Genomic DNA, 21,911 nt, shown 5'->3' with positions numbered 1-21,911 from the left:
GTTTTCAACCGAGTCCAGTGATGGAAGTGCACAGTTGCATTGAGGCAGCAGCGGGTGTTGAAATTTCGCGGCTCTAACAATTTTGCACCAAGGGCAATTGTCCCTGAGCTCCCCATGCTAGGCCACTACCCCCTTAACACTGATTTTTTTCCTCAAAATACCCAATGCTGCAAGCTTTCTTCACAGGGAATTGCACTAGCACCTTGTTCATTTTGGTCCTTTTGTGAATCTTTTCCAGCTCAACTTTGAATCAGAGAGAGGCAACTGAATAAAAACAGGCCCTCTGTCTCATCCAGCCAGATTTTGGCAATCCAACTTTTCTCGATAGCTTCATTCCAGATAAACTCTTTAATGATTAATCACGCAGTGAAATGAAAAGCAGATGAAATTGATTTTCTTAATGATGCACTCCTTTAGCCAAAATTTGAAAATACAGTGGTACCTCAGGTTACACATGCTTCAGGTTAAAGATGCTTCAGGTTACAGACTCCGCTAACCCAGAAATAGTACCTCGGGTGAAGAACTTTACTTCAGGATGAGAACAGAAATTGTGCGGTGGCGGCGGGAGGCCCCATAAGCTAAAGTGGTACCTCAGGTTAAGAACAGTTTCAGGTTAATAACGGACCTCCAGAACCAATTAAATTCTTAACCTGAGGTACCACTGTATATAATATCTTCAGAAGGTTTCGTGGCATTCCTGTGTAGAGTTTTCACAGGTCAGTTTTATTTGCTTTGTGAAACATCACCATTATTACACCATAGTAGCAGGAGACACCTGTATATTCCTATGAGGAATACCTCTTCAAGTTACAAGAAGGGGTTTTCCAAATAAACATCAGGAAGAACTTTCTGACAGTAAGAGCTGTTCGACAATGGAGCAGTCTCCCTTGGCAGGTGCTGGACTCTCCTTCCTTGCCAGTTTTTAAGCAGAGGTTGGATGGTCCTCTGTCAAGGCTGCTTTAGCTGAGATTCCAGCATTGTAGAGGGTTGAACTTGATGACTCTCACGGTCCCTTCCAACTGCTTCCAATTCTATGATTCTGTGAACAGGCCAACTGCAAGTGATTGCATCCAGCTGCATTATGATGAAGCTGCTAACTGACTTTTCACTTCCTTTCTGTCCAGCCATCGTGAAATTGACAGCAGCATTTGCAAAAGGCGGGAAATGCTAGACCAGCCCTGGCCCCAGCCTGGTGGAACGCTCTATTGCAAGAGACCAGGACCCTGCGGGATTTGACATCTTTCCTCAGGGCCTGCAAGATGGAGCTGTTCCACCAGGCCTTCGGTCCAGGCCCAGTCTGACCCCCTTCTTTCTATGGGACCCTGTATGTAAGTGGCCTCCTTGGCTCTTTCCATTGGCCCATATGGGACCAGCACAGGTGGCCGGGCCTGGTGAACTTTTAATTCCTTACCCCTATGGTTATGATTCATGGGTTCCCACTTAAATTTTATTTTGATTTTAAATGTGATTTGAATTGTATTTTAAACCAATTGTTTGATTTTGTGTTTTTAATTTATTATATATTTGGTGTTAGCTGCCCTGAGCCTGGTCTCGGCCAGGGAGGATGGGGTATAAATAAAATTTGTTGTTGTTGTTGTTTAGTCATTTAGTCATGTCCGACTCTTCATGACCCCATGGACCAGAGCACACTAGGCATTCCTGTCTTCTACTGCCTCCCGTAGTTTGGTCAAACTCATGCTGGTAGCTTCAAGAACACTGTCCAACCATCTCGTCCTCTGTCGTCCCCTTCTCCTTGTGCCCTCAATCTTTCCCAACACTTTCCTAAGAATTGTCTATGGAAAAAACTTTTCTGTGTTGTGTTCCAGGCGTTGCTGCTTATTTGCACATCGATTAACAGATTTATTATTATTATTATTATTATTATTATTATTATTATTATTATTATATCTGTTAATCGATGTGCAAATAGGCAGCAACGCCTGGAACACAACACAGAAAAGTGTCCAGATGAATTAAATATAAAAGGAACCCCTGACCATTAGGTCCAGTCGTAACTGACTCTGGGGTTGCGGCTCATCTGGCTTTATTGGCCGAGGGAGCCAGCGTACAGTGGTACCTATTTATCTACTTGCACTTTAACGTGCTTTCGAACTGCTAGGTTGGCAGGAGCTGGGACCGACCAATGGGAGCTCACCCCGTTGTGGGGATTCGAACCGCCAACCTTCTGATTGGCAAGTCCTAGGCTCTGTGGTTTAACCCACAGCACCACCCACGTCCCTAAATTAAATGTAAAGGTAAAGGTAAAGGTACCCCTGCCCGTACGGGCCAGTCGTGACCGACTCTAGGGTTGCGCGCTCATCTCGCTCAAGTGGCCGGGAGCCGGCGCCGTCTGAAGACACTTCCGGGTCACATGGCCAGCATGACAAAGCTGCAACTGGCGAGCCAGCACCAGTGCCGCACATGGAAACGCCATTTACCTTCCCGCTATATAAAGCGGTACCTATTTATCTACTTGCACTTAGGGGTGCTTTCGAACTGCTAGGTGGGCAGGAGCTGGGACCGAACGATGGGAGCTCACCCCGCCGCGGGGATTCGAACCGCTGACCTTACGATCAGCAAGTCCTAGGCACTGAGGTTTTACCCACAGCGCCACCCGCGTGTACTTCGTGCTAAGTACATTTAAGTACTAAGTACTTAATGTACTTAAATGTACTTAGGATAAAATAGATGTGAGGGAGATATTTGTTGTTCCAATGTCGAAAGACAAAGTTGCTCGCAATATTCCCCACTCCGATGCAGAAACACATAGTTTTATTTCAACACTGTGTGGGCACTGCAACTTTATAAATAGAGGGAACCTCCTAGCTGCATGCAAAGTTGCCTTCCCTGTGCCTTAGAGTCTCTTTCCTCTGGCCGTCAGAGAAAACTCAGAGAAAACTCCAGCCGTGATGTTTCCTTACCTCAGTCTAGCTGTACAGGTTCTTCTTGTCTTCAGTACTATTGCAGGTAAGAGAGCAGTTCTGATTATTCTTATGCTTAAGGTAAGTTTCCTATGCTTATGACAATATTTTGTGCTCTAGTTCCTTATGCTGCTTTAAATGTGCATTTCACATTTTTTGAAATCTTTAAGTTAATATTTTAGTTTAGTTTAATTATATTGTTTTGAATGTATACTATATATTTGATATTTTTTTTCTGGATTGCTTTATTTGACCCTCGGGGTCCCTCCCAGCTATATAATTCTATGCGTCTCTGGTACTATTTGATGTTTTAATGTAGTCATAAACAATAAACAAAACATCAAAAAGTACAGAACCAAAATGAACAATTTCCATATAAATCATTTGATCTAAAATAAAGATATGAAAATAATAATAACAGCAACAACCACCACCCCCCCCCCACAACCCTCTCCAGACAATACCTCAGCAACGTTAGCTTTTGTAGCTGGAGTCAGTCCAGGTTCTGCCCTCCCAGGCCAGGTGGGAAAAGGTCTGTAAGGCAGAGAACAGGTCTCCCAGGACTCTCTGCCTATATGGTCTCTAGCCTTTTCAGCAGCCTCAGCTTTTGTAGCTGGAGTCAGTCAGGTACTGCTAGGATTGCCATATTTTGAAGAGCAAAAAAAAGAGGACACATTTGCCATCTTCTACTTTTAATTATGGATCGCTATGACTCTACCCACACAAAAAAGAGGATGTGTCCTGGAAAAAGAGGACATATGGCAACCCTGCAAGCTAATGACTGCCAATCCACAGGAAGATTTCAGTCACGAGCAGATGTCGCTTCTGAACTCTTCCATCCAACTGTGGTGTTAACACAATACGTTGTAAGAGTGAGAGATATTCAATGAGTCACCCATACGCACAAGTGTGAATTTTTGCTCATGTTTTAAAACCCCTGAGCCCCTGATCTCAGGTATGGATCTTCATCCGGGAATACAGAGACAGGGCTTTGTTTGTGCTGAAGGGGAAAGCGATGTATCTCTTTATGAATCAGACTAGCGGATAAAAACATTCCAGACACATTGATGCTGTTTTTAATATGCTGGACTTTTAATGTCCTGGGTCTTCATTTAATTATTTCTATTTAAAAAAATCCTTCCAGTAGCACCTTAGAGACCAATGAAGTTTGTTATTGGTATGAGCTTTCATGTGCATGCACACTGTATCTGAAGAAGTGTGCATGCACACGAAAGCTCATACCAATAACAAACTTAGTTGGTCTCTAAGGTACAATAACAAACTTAGTTGGTCTCTAAGGTGCTACGTCAAAGTGCAAGTAGATAAATAGGTATCGCTCTGGCAGGAAGGTAAACGGCGTTTCCATGCTCTGCTCTGGTTCGCCAGAAGTGGCTTAGTCATGCTGGCCATATGACCCGGAAGCTGTATGCTGGCTCCCTCAGCCAGTAAAGCGAGATGAGTGCTGCAACCCCAGAGTCGTCCACGACTGGACCTAACAGTCAGGGGTCCCTTTACCTTTACCTTAAGGTGCTACTGGAAGGATTTTTTAAATTTTGTTTCGACAATGGCAGACCAACATGGCTACCTACCTGTAACTAGTTATTTCTATGTTTATTGTTTATTTCATAATATTTATTCACCACTTGAAGTGGGGGAGAACCTCCAAGTGGTTTACCAGGAGCAAAAAAAGAATAAAATTATCTGGAAAAAGGTAAAAGCAACTCTTTAAAACATTCAAAAGAGAAAATCAGCAGCCCTGTTTTGTATATTTTTGTGATGATAACAAAATCCTAAAGGCCTCTCCATCACCAACTCTTTGTACGCAGCGCACAGACAGGGGGAAGTAGTGAAGAATTTGGCGCAAGTCGTTATCTGCAACGAAGGCCGGGGATACTGCCTTGATGTTCAGTCCCGATGTCCCTCGGGCCTCGTGTTCAACAACAACAACTGTCCAAACAAAACGATGAACAAGTGCTGCACTCCGTTTGCAAGAAGAGGTGTGTGAGGAGCCCAGATCAGCTGCAAGGACCTTCTTCCATTGTCAAGAAGAAGAATCCCTTCCAATGAATCAATAAATGTTATTCAATATGCAACCAGTCCAGTTTTCTCTTTGGTGCTATTAGATAGTTCTCATCCATACAACAGCCCTGAGAGGTAGGTTAGGCTGAGAGTGAGTGACTGATCTGAGCTCACCCAGTGAGTTTCATGGCCGAGTGAGGATTTGAACCCTGCTCTTGCAGAACCCAGTTGAACACTCTAGTCCCCATTTTGTTTGTCAGGACATACACTAGTATGGTTTGTTTGTTTTTTAGGTATATTGTGACCCTGCAGTGGGGGTGGAGGAAAATTTCAATTCAGAATTTAAAAGGAAACTTATCCAATTCGTACTTTCTAAAACTAAAAAGCAACCAAAACACAGCCGTCCTTTGAAATTTGCACTTCTCTGAATTTTGCAATACAATTTCCCCAGCCAAATAATGTGTACCAAAAAAACACACATATGCTTGGTAAAGTGTGAGTACAACTTCATAGATGAATGAAGATGGCATTATACTGGGAGGAACCAGCTGCCAAAAAAGTGTATATTGGCAAAATTGTTTATAATGGGAAAAATTTGCCCTGAAACGAATCGATGTGAGCACTTAAAAAAAAACCCTGATGTGGGAATGTGGAGAACTGATCTTATGCCTGGTAAAATGAGAAGCTGGGTGTAATGGTTCTAGGGGGTTGCTCATGCATAAGTTGCCGCCACTCTTGGCTTGGTTGCCTGGTTGAACCCTTTCTGTCTGGACAGCCCTTCACTTCGTGACTGTCTCAGTCGCTGGCAGAATCCGTCAGAGGGCGTTTCTTAAACTTCTTCCAGCAAAAAAGTTCTTTGACGCAAAATCTCCTCCTACTCTCCCTGCGCGGAAGGTATGGGCAGCAGAGTACCCGTGCTCTCCCCACTAGTCTCCGTTGAAGAGTCCGGGAGCCTTTTCTCCAATTCCCCCATCTGCCCCCCTTCTCCTGGTGTTACGTTGATTTCCTTCCCCAGCAGCTGGGCTGCCTCTCTCCCTGCTGGGACCCTCTCCGGCATCACTCTGGAGCCTTTCCTCCACCTTTGTCTCTGATGGCAGTTCCCTGACACTGGGAGAGTCTAAAATTGGCAAATTTGCTCCTCAATAACCCTGCAGAGCCTTCAGTGCACGGGCAAAAGGCTCAGATATTTGATGGGAGGGCAGAGTGCTCAGGCCACTGCCATGTATTTCTATATTATTTCATCCGTATGTATGTGTGCTTCACCTCTTCCTCCCCATTCTTACCCTCACAACAACCCTATGAATTAGGCTAAGCTGCATGACATTGGCTGGCCCAAGGTCCCCTAGTGAGCTTCACAGCTTGAATGGGATTTGAACCCTGATCTCCCAGGTCCTAAATCCCACACTCTAACCACTTGTTGTTGTTTAGTCGTGACCCCCTGGACCAGAGCATGCCAGGCACTCCTGTCTTCCACTGCCTCCCACAGTTTGGTCAAACTCATGCTGGTAGCTTCAAGAACACTGTCCAACCATCTCGTCCTCTGCCGTCCCCTTCTCCTTGTGCCCTCCATCTTCTCCAACATCAGGGTGTTTCCCAGGGAGTCTTCTCTTCTCACGAGGTGGCCAAAGTATTGGAGCCTCAGCTTCACGATCTGTCCTTCCAGTGAGCACTCAGAGCTGATTTCCTTCAGAATGGATCGGTTTGATCTTCTTGCAATCCATGAGACTCTCAAGAGTCTCCTCCAGCACCAGAATTCAAAAGCATCAATTCTTCAGCAATCAGCCTTCTTTATGGTCCAGCTCTCATTTCCATATATCACTACTGGGAAAACCATAGCTTTAACTTCACGGGCCTTTGTTGGCAAGGTGATGTCTCTGCTTTCTGCTTTTTAAGATGCTGACTCTAACTCCAGTATCCCTGACAAGAAAACTCCATGGACAAAGACAACTCTAATCATTACACCACACCAGATATCACTGCACGTTTATTCCAGACAAGGGACAGGAAGAAGAGTGCCCCTCTCTGTGTGTTCTGCTTTCCTGCCACTCACCAATAGGGAGACCTCCCCCTCCGTAGGCCCACCATGGCCGAGGGGCAGGCAAGGGGAAGGAACTGGGAGGAGAGAGAAGTCCCATTCAGCCTAGTAACCCTCCTCCTCTCAAGGCAGAGACTGGCATGCACACTCCCTCTTTCTCCTCCTGGGAGGAGAGCGGTACCTTCAGGTTTAGGATGCCTCTGGCCCTAACATGCAGGATACTTCCAGCTCTGCCATGCCATGATTCACACAAACCACCATACATTTAGCACCCATGAAAAGTGGCCCTATGCATTTGCCAGTGTGGGAGTGTAGGGCTCCTAATTGTTTGTTGTTGGGGGAGATCCTGGGTCGTTTTGGACTTCCCCGTGTGTGGAAGAACACTGTCCACATTCCTCCAGCAGCCAGGCTCTTCTCATATCCTTACATTGTTCCCTTTAGTAAAAGTCAAGTAAAGACCCCTGGACGGTTAAGTCTAGTCAAAGGTGACTATGGGGTGTGGCGCTCACCTCCATTTTCAGACCAAGAGAGCCAGCATTTGTCCACATTGTCATGTGGCCAGCAGGACTAAGCTGCTACCGGTGCACGGAGTACCGTGACAAGTGCCAGAGCGCACAGAAATGCCGTTCACCTTCCTGCCACAGTGGTACCTATTTATATACTTGCACTGGTATGCTTTCAAACTGCTAGGTTGGCAGGAGCTGGGACAGAGCAATGGGAGCTCACCCCATCTTACTTCAGTGCAGGCAGGGGGTGGGGGGCAAGCTAACTTAGGGGGGATGAAACATGCCCTGTTCTCCAACACCTCATTGGCACTGCCTATTCTTATCTTGAAAATCTTTAACAACAACAAAAGTAAGGCGCTGCCCAGCAACCCCCAGCATCTGAGCAGATAAACCAAGCCTTATGAGGAACAGTTGAAGGAGCTGTGAATGTTTAGCCTGGAAAAGAGGAAACTGAGGGGAAATACAATAGCCATCTTCAAATATCTCAAGGGCAGTCACATGGCAGAGGGTACAGGCTTGTTTTCTCCTGCTCTGGAGGGTAACCAATGGCTTCGAGTTAGAAGAAAGAACATTCTGACTAAACATACAGAAAAACGTTCTGATAGCAAGAGCTGTTCGACAGTGGAACGGTCTCTGTTATGTATTGAAGTTCTCACCCTGGCCACCAGGGGTATTGTGTATACAGTGGTACCTCAGGTTACATATGCTTCAGGTTACATACGCTTCAGGTTACAGACTCCTCTAACCCAGAAATAGTACCTCGGGTTAAGATCTTTGCTTCAGGATGAGAACAGAAATCGTGCTCCGGCGGCGCAGCAGGAGGCCCCATTAGCTAAAGTGGTGCTTCAGGTTAAGAACAGTTTCAGGTTAAGAACGGACCTTCAGAACGAATTAAGTACTTAACCCAAGGTACCACTGTATAGTTTTCACTCAGGTCCACGTCAGTTAATTTAGGCGGGGAACCCTGGGTTGTTGTTGTTGTTACAATGTTGACAGCTGACTGCCTATTAAAGCAGGCCGGCTGAGCTGTTCAGTTCCAGCTTACTTATAAAGAACTACTTGGAGAAATCTCTGTGTCGTCTGCTATGTCCACCCACTACTTAATAGTCTCCCTTGGGTGGTGGTAGACTCTCCTTCCTTGGAATTTTTTAAGCAGAGGTTGGAAGGCCATCTGTCAGGGATGCTTTAGCTGAGATTGCATTGCAGGGGGTTGAAATTGATGACTCTAGTGGTCCTTTCCGACTCTAGAGTTCTATGATTCTGTGTTGCCCAAGGAAGGTGCCTTCCCTCTGCCTAAGGATAGGGCCAGCCCTGTGTGGCTGCCCCACAAGTTCCCATGCTCAGAGCAGGCAGGAGGCTGCTCCAGGCTCATTGTGATGTCTGGCCAGTGTTCACAGAGCACCCGTCATCACCACCACTCTGGTCCAAGGAGATGGTGGGCCTTTGTGATGTGGGCGTGACTACAAGAAGGGGACACCTGGCTGGGCCCAGGAAGTACTCTTGCTCTCCAGGTCAACAGGCAGTTTTTTCTTCCTGCCGGAAATGAGCTGGTGTCACTGGGCCTTCGAGCTGATACAGCTCTTGATCTTCATCACTCTCTGGGTCTTCTGGGTGGCTGCGGCCTTGTGGGTAAGAGACTCTCCTCAGCAGAGGATCACAGAGGAGCCTCCCAGCCTGACTTCAGGGTCCCTGTAGAACAGCCTTTCTCAACCTGTGGGTCCCCAGATGTTTGTTGAACTACAACTCCCATCACCCCTAGCTAACAAGGCCAGAGCTCAGGGATGATGGGAGTTGTAGTCCAACAACATCTGGGGACCCACAGGTTAAGAACTGCTGCTGTAGAGAAATGAATGGGCAGCAAGGGCAGCAAGCCCAGAACTGGCATTACATGCCCATGGCTTCTTGTCCCAGTAGACAATCTACTCTTGGTTGCTGTTTCTGAACCATCATCAATGGAAGTCCTGCGTATAGCACAATCCATTACAATCCACATTACAATCGTCTAACTTGTAGGTTACTAGAGCATACACAACAGAAGCCATGCTATCCCTGTCCACATAGGTAATAATAATAATAATAATAATAATAATAATAATAATAATAATAATAATTTATTATTTATACCCCGCCCATCTGGCTGGGCCTCCCCAGCCACTCTGGGCGGCTTCCATAAAAACCAAAAATACAGTAAAATATCACACGTTAAAAACTTCCCTAAACAGGGCTGCCTTAAGATGTCTTCTGAATGTCAGGTAGTTGTTTATCGCTTTGACATCTGCTGGAAGGGCGTTCCACAGGGCGGGGGCCACTACCGAGAAGGCCCTCTGCCTGGTTCCCTGTAGCTTTGCTTCTCGCAATGAGGGAACCGCCAGAAGGCCCTCGGCGCTGGACCTCAGCGTCCGGGCAGAATGATGGGGGTGGAGACGCTCCTTCAGGTATACTGGACCGAGGCCATTTAGGGCTTTAAAGGTCAGCACCAACACTTTGAATTGTGCTCGGAAACATACTGGGAGCCAATGTAGGTCTTTCAAGACCGGTGTTATATGGTCTCGGCGGCCGCTCCCAGTCACCAGTCTAGCTGCCGCATTCTGGATTAGTTGTAGTTTCCGAGTCACGACCAAAGCTGACAGAAGACACTTTGTGTCACTGAGCTGCCTCCATTGACAAGGTTTACTGAGGGCTTGTGTGTGGCATGCAGGGGGTGGAGTCTGGGAGCTAAAGGGTGTGGCTTAGCATATCGGGGGCGGGGCCTGGTGGCACTGGGTGAGATCTCAGATGTACAGAAAAGGTTACAACTTACTTAAGCTTTGTCCCTTCACCTACCCAATGCTGTCTCCTTTTTACCTCTTGTGCAACAGGCTTGTAGCCCCAGGACCAGGTGGCTAAAGCTTCACGAGACATGGATTGGTGAGCAGTCAGTCTCTTACTTTAGGCTCTTTGGGGAAGGTAGACTTGGATTGTTGGCCTTCACAAGCTTCTCTGTCTCTTGCTTTCAGCCTGCTATGGATTGTTTCAGAAAGAAAGCAAAGCGAGCAGCTCAAAGAAGTAAGTGGTAGTCAGTTTCCCTTTCTTCCACTGCCCTCTGACAGAACCAGTAGCACCCTCCTTGCTGCCCCAAATCATTAAGCCCCACCCCATGACCCACCATATTTGGAGGAGAGGCGAATGTCCTGTAGCTGTTAAACACTTTCCTTTGTGTATTTAATTTTTATTTTCTTATTTCTCCGGAGACTCTACAAAATACATTATGAAAACCTGTAATTCTGTAAATACACAACTTATCACATTATACATATGTAAAACACATTCCGATTAAGTTATCCACAAGTTAGTATAAACCAGGAGTCAGCAAACATTTTCAGCAGGGGGCCGGTCCACTGTCCCTCTGACCTTGTGGGGGGCTGGACTATATTTTTGGGGGGAGGGGAATAAACAAATTCCTATGCCCCACAAATAACCCAGAGATGCATTTTAAATAAAAGCACACATTCTATTCATGTAAATATACGCTGATTCCCGGACCGTCCGCAGGCTGGATTTAGAAGATGATTGGGCCGGATCCAGCCCCATGCCTTAGTTTTCCTACCCATGGTATAAACCTTTGGAATTGGTCTTTGGGTTTCCTGGAGAATTTGTAAATGAAATGAAGCACCGCTGTTCTTCCACAAATATATATTTGTACTTTGTTCCTCTTGTCAGTCTTAATTTGTGAATCAACTTTTTTGCGAGGACGATATGCCAAGCACTCAAATTTACACCATTTAAATTCTTCCAGAATGTGACTATAACCATGTTGACAGCCACTAGGAGAAATCCAGTCCAGATTCTCATTTAAATATAGATTTAGTAGTGCAAGCTCTGGAGACTTCCTGACACGGTGATGGGTAATTTTACTTATTTCATTTAACACTTGTCCTCAAAAAGTTGTCACTTTGGGACATGTCCACCACAAGTGCCTATAGTTTCCTGCAACTTACCGGTACTCTAAGATTCACCCCTGACTTCCATTTGAAGTATATTGCGTGGACAGGCGGAGTCCCCAGATCCCGCGCGGTCCCCCCGTCATGTGGAATAACGACTCAAGACAACGTGCTATGGGATTAAATTGGCCACAACTTTATTAAATTTCAAATGTGGGTAGACCTTGGCTCAGGCATTGGGCGTTCTCCCAACCCAGTCCCCAGCCGGGGACCTAGGGAGCATCAGGGTTATCCAGTGTGGGGGGAGGATGGGCTGGCTCTGGAGAACATATGTTCAAGCAGAGATAGCCACCCCCGTTACGCCGCCTCAGGGGAGAGCAATGACGACCTTTCGGCGTACGGCCAAAGCCTCCCTTCAAAAACCCCTTTAACGGGGAACCCTGGTATCGCCGCCGCAAAGAGGGAGCCAAGTGAGGATTCCCAGGTAAGATCCTCCCTCTATTGTGTGGGCAGGTAATCCCTCCCCTACCTGGCCTGGTCTCCTTGGCAACACTTCCCCCAGGTGGGATTGGACAACTGACTGAGGTAGGCGGAGACCTCCAGGTATCCCACCTGGGGGGAGGCAAAGCCAAGCCTATGCTGTTGGGGCCGCTCCAGATCTAGGGGCTGCACGCGTCCACGCAAAGGGCACCCCCCGTTTTAAGTGGGGAGAGGTCATTTCCTGCATATGCTTTTTTTTTATCTACTGCAAATAACCCAGAAAGCTCCCTTCTGACTGTCCTTGCCCTATAGCAGTGGGTCTCAACCTGTGGGTCCCCAGATGTTGTTGGACTACAACTCCCATCATTCCTAGCCAGCATGACCAGTGGTCAGGGTTGATGGGAGTTGTAGTCCAGCAACATCTGGGGACCCACAGCTTGAGCACCACTGCCCTATAGGATACTGAGGAGAACACATTGTCCTTTGATCCACCCCTACGGTTAGCCTTCATGCCCTTGTGTGCTGTGCAAGGAAGCTTCATTATCATCTCAGTGGCTACTGACCTGATGGGCATGTTCTAACTTCACTGCCAGAGGCAACATGCTTCTGAACACCAGTTGCTGGAAACCACAGGAGGGGAGAGTGCTCTTGTACTCAGGTCCTTCTGGTGGACTTCCCACAGACATCTGGTTGGCTGCTGTGAGAACAGGATGCTGGACTAGATGGTCTACTGGCCTGATCCCCTCCTGTGCATCAACACCAAATTAAAAGGATGTCCAATCTGTTTCTGGGGTCCTGGCATTCCAGCCTGGCCATGCTCAGTTCCCATCAAGTTTTGACAGCTGAACTGGCTACCAGGTAGATCTTCCAAAGAATCCTTAGCCAGCCTGTCTCCTTCCCACCAGGCTTCCAGAGCCAACTGAGATCCTGACCTTGGAGTGCAGACTGAGCTCTACAGAGGTGAACATCCCACCCCAACCGAAGGAGCTGGAGATGGATCTGGACTCGTAAGTCAGTGGACAGTGGAGAAGGAGGGAGAGAGAGGGAGAGAAACAAGGTCTGGGGTGCAAAATAGGTATGATGTGGGGAGATCCATGGCTCAAACTTCCAACTAGGAATTTGGAAAGGAGGAGAAATTGCTGCATTTTAATGTGACCTTGGGACGCAGGTGGCGCTGTGGGTTAAAGCCTCAGCGCCTAGGACTTGCCGATCGAAAGGTCGGCGGTTCGAATCCCTGCGGCGGGGTGCGCTCCCGCTGTTCGGTCCCAGCGCCTGCCAACCTAGAAGTTCGAAAGCACCTCCAGGTGCAAGTAGATAAATAGGGACCGCTTACCAGCGGGAAGGTAAACGGCGTTTCCGTGTGCGGCTCTGGCTCTGGCTCTGGCTCTGGCTCTGGCTCTGGCTCTGGCTCTGGCCAGAGCAGCGATGTCACGCTGGCCACGTGACCCGGAAGTGTCTCCGGACAGCGCTGGGCCCTGGCCTCTTAAGTGAGATGGGCGCACAACCCCAGAGTCTGTCAAGACTGGCCCGTACGGGCAGGGGTACCTTTACCTTTACCTTTAATGTGACCTTGCCTAATTTGCACCTCCTCAACCAATAGGCAAACCAAAGCAAGCCAGTCATAGAACACTAGAGTTGGAAGGGACTTCAAGGGCCATCTAGTCCAACCCACTGCAATGCAGACATTATAGCTAAAGGATCCCTGGCTGATGATCATCCATCCTCTGTTTAAAAACCTCCAATGAAGGAGAGTCCATCACCTTCTGAGCCTTCTCCACTGTCAAACACCTCTTGCCATCGGATTGGTCTTCTTGGTGTTTAGTGGGAATCTCCTTCTTTGAAGTTTGAATCATGTTCCACCTTCCATGTGACAGCCATCCAAATACTTGCTATTTCTAATAAATACGTTTCTAAAATACGCATTGTTGTTTGTGCTTTTGGCTAACATACACATTTTTGCAAGCAATTTCCCCTGGTATAATGCATTTCTGCAATGTTATTTTCCCCTATTTTGTGCAATATTCATGCACATTTTCTCCTTAATATATGTATTTTTGTACACATTCTTTAGTTGGAGAACAGCAAAGCAACGCCCAGAAGGAGTTGCTCCTCTCTCTTTTATTTACTGCAGAGGTGAGGAAAGTGTGGCCCTCCAGTTGCTGAACTACACATCCCATCAGCTCCAGCAAGCATGGCGAATGGCCAATGATTATGGGACGTGTCTGTGTGTACCAAAAGTTCCCCACATGCCTGATTTGCTGTATTCCACAGAGCCATAATTCTCATATCCGTTTGTGTGTGTTTCTGCCCATTAGAGTCCTGTCTAGTCTCTCCAGCACCTCCTTGGGCTCCCTCACGTCCATCAGCAGCAATTGGTCTTTGTCCTCATCAAGCGATGATGTAATAAGCCTCCCAGACACGCCCCTCACCTCCTCACCATCCGCCCCAGAGGAAGATGGCCGGTACTCACCACTGCTTCACAGACCCTGTGGAGCTGGCCTCGAGGAACTCCACAGAGACCCCACGTCCCACCAGCCTGTTCAGTTCAACATCTGCCAGAAGGTGCTTCAGGAGTTGTGGGGAGAGCCCACGCCCAACTGGGAGTCCCTGAACGAACTGATCCCTGGTGCACCAAACCTCCAGCAAGCATCTGAGGTCACCAGCGAAACTGACTTTGACAGCATCTCCAGCAGAAGGAGCAGAGAGGAAGCTTTGAGCAAGTGGGAGAGATATCAGCCTCTGAGCGATCAGGAAGAAGTTCAGCGCACCAGCTCCTGGGAAATGTTCGCTGTTGTGCCCAGGCCCTCAAGCTGTGAGTAACAGGCTCCATTCTCACCCCCAATTTCACTAAATACACTGGAACCTCGGGTTGCGAACGTGATCCGTGTGGGAGGCACATTCGCAACCCTCAGTGCCGCGTCTGCGCACGCACGGATTGCAATTTGGCACTTCTGCGCATGCGTAAAGCCCAGTTTAGCACTCTTGCACATGCGCAAGTGCCGAAACCCGGAAGTAACCCATTCCGGTATTTCCAGGTTCAGCGCGGTGCACAACCTGAAAACACGTAACCTGAAGCATCTGTAAGCCGAGGTACCACTATACGCTTTTGCACATCAGGGAGGAAGGTTGTAGATCTTCCAAGCATCTCTGCCTTCTACACACATGGAACATTCCTGGACAGGGGAACAGGCCATGTTGTAAGCTCTCCCCCTCCCCCCGTCATTCTAAGAGAAAACTGCTTCCCAAAGGAGTGAGACTTGAACCCAGAACCCTCTGGCCTGAGTCACAAGTTGCTGCTGTCGATGGTGGTGGTGACAATTGCACTTGTTCATTGCTCACTACATAAAAAGTCTCAAAGCAATTGCACAATTCAAAACCCATACAAATACAAAAGTTTAAATGAAACATCAAACAACGTTATTTTCTGAAGCTGCTCATTTGGGGCACAGCGAGTGATGACCATAGAGACAAATTTGCACGTGCCAAGTTATTTATTCATCTCCATTTGTGAATCACTTCCCATGAAGCAACTCAAAGCAATGTAAAAGGTACATTCTGGTTGTAAATATGTTGTTTCCCCACAGATTCTACTCCAAATCAGTTCTATTTGCTTTCCATTGTCTCCATTCATTACCCCCCACCAAAAAACATATACAAGCCGACACAAATAAATGTCTTACCCCAAATTAAATCTTACCCAGTAAACACAGATCACTGCCCCCACAATTCAATTTCCCCCAAAACCATTGCCCACCTTGGGGCATGGGGGGGGGGAGAGATTTGGGTTGGTACCCCATAGTTCTCCTCCATAGGGTCAGTGGGGAGAGGCAACAAGGTTTGTCTGCCTTCCCATCACCTCTGTCACTGCAACCAACCAGGAGGAAGAGATGTGAGGCAATGACTGCTCCCTGCATCAAATAGGGGGGCACCTTTTGCACGGTCGTTCGCAGCCCCCCCCCCCCGATCCCATGCGGCTCCTGGCAGTACAGCCTGGGTTCGCCCTCCCCCCGGGCTGGAGGTTGTCCAGAACTACCTCTGCCAGTTACCCAATCCCAGCTGGGGAGGCGTTGCCAGGAGAGAGTTGGCCAGGTAAGGGGAGGGATCGCCCTGCCCACACAATAGTGGGCAGAACTTACCTGGGAGTTCTCAGTCCACTCGGGTGTCACCCGGGGTTGGGGGTCTCTGCCTGTCCGTGGCAATGAAGAGGTTGGTGCAGTGTTAATGCACCAGCAGAGTCAAACCATCACCCCTGCTGGTGTGCTTTTATCACTCTGCCTTCTCTGCTGCCTCCTTCCTTCCCTTCTTCCTGGTGACACTTGTGACAGGGGGTCAGGTAAACCACTACACCCCTCCTCAACAACTTCTACTGAAATGCTCTAACACAGCCTTTCTCAACCTGTGGGTGCCCAGATGTTGTTGAACTACAACTCCCATCACCCCTAGCTAGCAAGGCCAGAGCTCAGGGATGATGGGAGTTCTAGTCCAACAACATCTGGGCACCCACAGATTGAGAACCGCTGCTCTAACAGGTCAGGATTACCCTGGTCCCTGAATCCTCACCTTGACAATCTATCTGAGATGTGACATTCTGGAGAAAGAACTGGTCCGTTTCTGAGTACTTCCGCTTCTCTCTCTCCTCTCTCTCAGGTCCAAACTGCAACCCCCAAACTTCCCGAGTGTCTTCTGGTCAACCTTTGGCTCTGCCTACATCCGACGGCATCCAGGACAGGGTCTCACCTTCAGGGAACACCAAACCAGCTCTTGTGAAAGCCACGGCCCAGCTTTTGGAGGAGATGATGTCGGAGGGAGAAGTTTCCTGGGAGGAGAGGCCTGCGTTGCCCAAACACCCTTCCCAAAGGGGTCAGCTTCGTCAGCGTAGATCCTGCACAGCACTTGGGTCGGATGCCACCCAGCGCTTGGACTTCAATGTGAAGAAGAAGCAGATCCCAGAGCTCTGGGGGGAGCCCACCCTCTCGACTAAGTCCCTGGCCAAACTGACATGCCAGGCTCCCTCCTCCCCTTCCCCAGCCCACTCCTCAAGCCCCCCACAGAGGGCTGAGGAGAGAAGCAGGCAATCTGGGCCAATGAGCATCAATCAAACTAGTGTCAAAACTAGGGCCCAGCTTCTGGAGGCAATAATGCTAAGGGGAGGAACATCTTGGAAGGAGAGGCCTGCCTTGCCCAAACCTCATACCAACAAGGCCCACCAAGCTCCCCGTGGTCCCTGCACAGCCATCAGCCCAGACACCGCTCAGCACTTGGAGTTCAACATGAAGAAGAAACAGATGCACAATCTCTGGGGAGAGCCCACTCCTTTGACTCACGCCCTGGCCTGCCAGATCACCCGCTCCCCATCACCTGCACACTCCTGTAGCCCCCCACAGAGGGTTGAGGAGGAGGAGGAAGAGGAGGAAGAGCTGTCTGAGTCAGCCAGGGCCCCCTCAAGGGGGCTTGCATCCCAAACTGTGAGGGGGTGTTCCCCCCTGCCCATTCCCTTTACATTCTCCCAAAAGGGGAGCGCTGTCCAGGTGGCACCCAAGAAAAGAGCAGAGGATGGAAATGAATTCAGGGTGGCGAAAAGGGTCACCCTGCCTCCCACAAGACCAGGCTTTTCAGAGAGTTCTCTAAGGAGCAGGTTTGTAAGCAGAGGTAGAGCTAGGCGCCCCAGGAGCAGCCACTTCACCAGCAAAAGCAGTCCATGGATCCTTGCTGCCCCAGAGAAGAAAGTGAAGGCTTCAGGCATGATGGGTCGAGCTGAGAGCCTTGAAAGTAAGGAAGCCCAAAGCTGTCAAACTGGGACAGAGAGTCAGAGACAGCCCTCCAAGAGCATCCGGAAGGTGAAGGCCATTTCACACCAAGGTGCATCCCATCTAAAAGACCACGGAATCTCTCCCAAGGAACCTGTGCCCGTAGCAAAGTCTGGCAGTGCCCAGCTGGCACTTGGAGTCACGCTCCCTTTGCACCCAAGACAAGATGCCTTGCAACAGTTAGAAATCAGGAGGGCAGAGAAAATTATGGTCCCCGCACAGGAATCTGCACCTCAAGCTTCAAGGGCACCCCATTCTTCTTCCAAGAAGGAAATCGAGTTGTCAGAAAAAATGAAGGCCCCCGTGCGAGAATCTGCACCCCAACCCTCGATAGAGGAAGGTCCACAACCTGCACCTCACTTTTCCTCCAAGAAGGAAATCCAGCTGTCAGAGCAAATGGAGGCCCCCATGCAAGAATTCACACCCCACACCTCAACGGAGTGCCACCAACCGCCACCCCTCCCTTTCTCCAGTTCTGTCCAACACACACTAGAAAGCAGTGCAGGCAGAGGCAGAGAGGGAAAGAGTCTTGTTCAAAAGGCAGAAGACAGTCCCTGCTCTGCAAGGACTGACACTCCTATGGACCATGTAAGAAAGAGCCTTGCAGCTGGGGGTGAGCCTCACAACCCCATAGATAACAGACTCATCAGCCATGGCAGCATCCTAGAGAACCAAAGCAAAGGTGGACCTTTCCATGGGATGGACTCAGCTGAGAGTCCTTGGGAAGTAAGAAGCTGCCAAGCAGGAGGAGAAAACACCCTGGGTGACATGCCCAGGAGAAAGGACATGTCCCGTGAAGATCCACCCCAACTGATGGGCCACACAGTGAGTTTGGAGGAGAACCTCCCCAAGGAACCTTTTGCTACAGCAAAGGCCAGCGCTCCTGGGCAGGTGCTGATTGCCACAGATCCTGGGCACGAATGCCAAGGTGCTTTGCAACAAGATGGGGAAGGAGGACCACCCGTGGCAGAGCCACTCTTGTCCTCTGAGAAGGGCGGCAGGACATTAGAGCAAACCAAGTCCTCCTCACAGAGACCTGCCCCGGAGGTCCCCTATGCGACACTCTCCATTTCCGAGGAGAGAGAAAGCACAGCCCGAGCCATGCTGAAGCCTGAAGCTAGGGAGGGGAGGGAATTTGGACCAGCTACCAAGTTACCGACCAGCCCACTGCCCACGAGCCAAGTGGCAGCTCCGAAAGCGGTGCTGCCGTTTCAAAGCAACAGCGGTGGGACGAATGTGGCCAAGCTGTCCCCAAGCACTCAGGCACTCCGTGAGCTGCCCTCTCGCCAGCAGCTAAGCCGCTCCATCCTTGCCTCCCTGAGTGTGGAGCAGACAGTGGAGGACCTGCGGCTCAGCCTGGCGCAAGGCCTCGAGATGGGTCACGGGGAGCTGCGGGCAGAGTACCCGGTGTGCCGGCAGTGCGGGAGCTGCAGCACCATGTGCCCTCACCCCCGCACTCAGAAGGACCCGCTCCTGCACATCTTCCCGCGGCTGACAGTGCGCAACGGGAATGTGCTGATGGGCCTGGACTTCCACCTGAAGATCAACAAGATCCATGCCAGGAAGTGGGGCCTGCCGGAGACGGCAGGGGAGGGAAAGGCGCAGGAGCAGCCCCCAGAGAGATGTGGCGGTGGCAGCGGTGGCAGCATCAAAGAGGGTATCCCAGCCAACCCGGGCCCCAGGGCCCCTTGCAAGCTTTCTGGAGTGATGGTGCAGCATCTGCAAATGGGGACCCAAATTGAGGCCACCTCCTCCTCGGTCCAGGTGAGCCTTGGCAAGAAGCTGGCGGGCAAGGGCAAGTGCCTCCCACCACCCGGCTTGGAGCGCCAACTCCAGCAGGGGCCTCCGCAAGCAGGACACCATCTGGACAGGGGCCCGAAGGAAGTACCCACGACAGAGAAGCCCTCGAGGAACCCTGTGAAAAGGATGCTGCATGCCATCAAGCAGGCCTGGACCCACATTCGAGGTAACAAGGAGAAACTGGTCCAGCCTCCCAAAAAGCAGGCTACAGCTGGCGCTGGTAGAAGACTGGGGACTCCGCCAGTCAAGGATTCTTCCCGGAAGCGCTCTACACGAGCCACTTCAGCAAACCCCAAAGCGTTGGGTTTTCTGGCTACCCAAGCGGCAACCGCAGCAGCCGCCCCTCTGGGGCAGGCTCCCCCCATCTGCCGCGTGAAGCCTAGCAGCTCAGGAAACGTCAAGTGTTCTCCTCCTGTGCTGCCCCCAAGACCTTCCAGGCAACCTTCCTCCCAGTTGGGAGCTGCTGCTAAGAAGGCGGCAACCTCCAGGAAGCCCGCAGCCTATCCCACCGCACCAGCCTTTGGGGCCCCCCAGAAATCAGGGCTCGTTGTCAACCAAAAACCCTCTTTAGTACCCCCCATGAATGTGGGGATGGCCCCGGCAAAGCAGGTCGTCCCTCCGGCATCCTTCAAGAGCACTGGGGAAACAGGAAAAGCCCACCCCAAGAAGGAGTCTCCTGGGACCACCAGGAAAGCAGGGTGTCCCCTTCCCAAAAGGGCACCCACTAAGAAAGTGTGGTTCCTCGCCAGTAAATGAGCAGCTGTTCCTTTTCTCCCAACCTGCTAATGCTTTGCTGGAGCACCTTCAATGACTCATAGGGCCAACCTCCCTGGTGCAGATCAAGGAATGCTTATATCACAAGGGGGCAGCATGTTCATATTTATAAAATAAATATGTTGCATTTGAGGCTCTGGAAAGGTATGTCTTACAAGTAGGGATGAGTGAATCTGTCCGTTTTTGGTTTCTCATTTGTCCTACCTTAAGTTCAGCTCTTGACATTTGCACGTGAAAATTCGTCAAACTTTAATTGTGTTTTTTTTCTCTCTGCAATTTTGCCCAATACATGCTTTATTTTAGTATTTCCTTCTAATACACTTTTGTATGTTGTCTTCAGTCATACAGTGGTACCTCGGGTTAAGTGCTTAATTCGTTCCGGAGGTCCGTTCTTAATCTGAAACTGTTCTTAACCTGAAGCACCAGTTTAGCTAATGGGGCCTCCCGATGCCGCTGCACCGCTGGAGCATGATTTCTGTTCTCATCCTGAAGCAAAGTTCTTCACCCGAGGTACTATTTCTGGGTTAGTGGAGTCTGTAACCTGAAGCGTATGTAACCTGAAGCGTATGTAACCCGAGGTACCACTGTACCTGGCTGGAGAACTGTGTTGCAAAACTCAGCGACCTGCGAAATTCAAGGGATCTCTGCAATACAGTTGGCTGTATGGTTTCAGAAAGTGTGAAGTAGGCAAGTTTGCATTTGAATGCTAACTGAAGTATATTTCTTCCCCAGTCCCTAATTAGAATGCAAAAGGATTCCTTCCTCTGGTTGATTGCTTCCCAGAATTCACACGGAAGATCGTGAATGCTCTATTTTCAAAGAGAACACAGTCGCTTCTACAGCTCTGGATTACACACACCAATCTAGTGTCTAGGCCAGGGTTTCCCAAACTTGAATCCCCAGCTGGTTTTGGACTACAGTTCCCATCATCCCTGGCCACTGGTCCTGCTAGCTAGGGATGATGGGACTTTTAGTCCAAAAGCAGCTGGAAACCCAAGTTTGTGAAACACTGCCTCACAGGGAGAAGCACCCAGCTATTCTCAATGGTTCAGGACCACAATACCTCAATTGTGGCTCCCAATCTGTGGAATGCTCTCCTCAGCAAAGTTCACCTGGTCCCTTCATTATACACCTTAGGCGCAAGGCAGGAGCATTCCTCTTCAACCAGGCTTTTGGCTAACATCCTTTTTTATTAGTATTATTAGTTTTTATTGAATATTACAAGAAATGAAAGAGAAAGAGAATCAAAGAACAATACATAACACTGTAAACACATTTCTATACATATTTTCCAAAATACAAAGAAAATAAAAAAGAGAAAAGAGAGAAAAAAGAGTACTTTTCATAACCAATAATACCAAATTCATGGTTCAAACATTACAATATATAAATCCTAGTTAAAATATTATAAAATACCTCCACCGCATTCACCACACATCTCTTAGTTACCTTGCTCACCTTTACATCTGTTCTTCAATCATTTCCCTTAAGTTCATAATCCATCAAATCTTTATATTCTCTTATTCTTCTATATTAGCTTTTGGCTAACATCCTATAGCCTTTTAAATGTATTTGTATTCGTTTGTGGCTTTGTTTTGTTTTTTTCTTGTTTTATTATGTATTTTTGTGTTTTTCTCTTGTATCTTGAT

The 21,911-nt window shown here is 48.9% G+C and overlaps 1 protein-coding gene and 1 long non-coding RNA gene across 2 annotated transcripts; both read left to right on the top strand.

The window, feature by feature from the left end:
* The first annotated feature begins 2,846 nt into the window (after window positions 1–2,846).
* LOC307212109 lies at window positions 2,847–5,014 on the top strand. The gene is made up of 2 exons (XR_013836835.1): window positions 2,847–2,967; window positions 4,748–5,014. It is a non-coding gene; the product is annotated as an uncharacterized lncRNA (long non-coding RNA).
* A 3,902-nt stretch (window positions 5,015–8,916) lies between these two features.
* On the top strand, window positions 8,917–20,394 carry LOC307211661 (uncharacterized protein). Its single transcript, XM_079968461.1, has 6 exons — window positions 8,917–9,110; window positions 10,340–10,388; window positions 10,478–10,526; window positions 12,787–12,888; window positions 14,197–14,693; window positions 16,529–20,394. Exons 1-6 carry the CDS (start codon window positions 9,024–9,026, stop codon window positions 20,242–20,244), a joined length of 4,500 nt encoding a protein of 1,499 aa, XP_079824587.1. The 5' UTR covers window positions 8,917–9,023; the 3' UTR covers window positions 20,245–20,394.
* Window positions 20,395–21,911: the final 1,517 nt, after the last annotated feature.

This window comes from Podarcis cretensis, assembly GCF_951804945.1.
Source record: "Podarcis cretensis genome assembly, chromosome: 3".
In the NCBI taxonomy this organism is placed as follows: Eukaryota; Metazoa; Chordata; class Lepidosauria; order Squamata; family Lacertidae; genus Podarcis; species Podarcis cretensis.
This window is presented reverse-complemented; position numbering and strand designations above follow the sequence as displayed.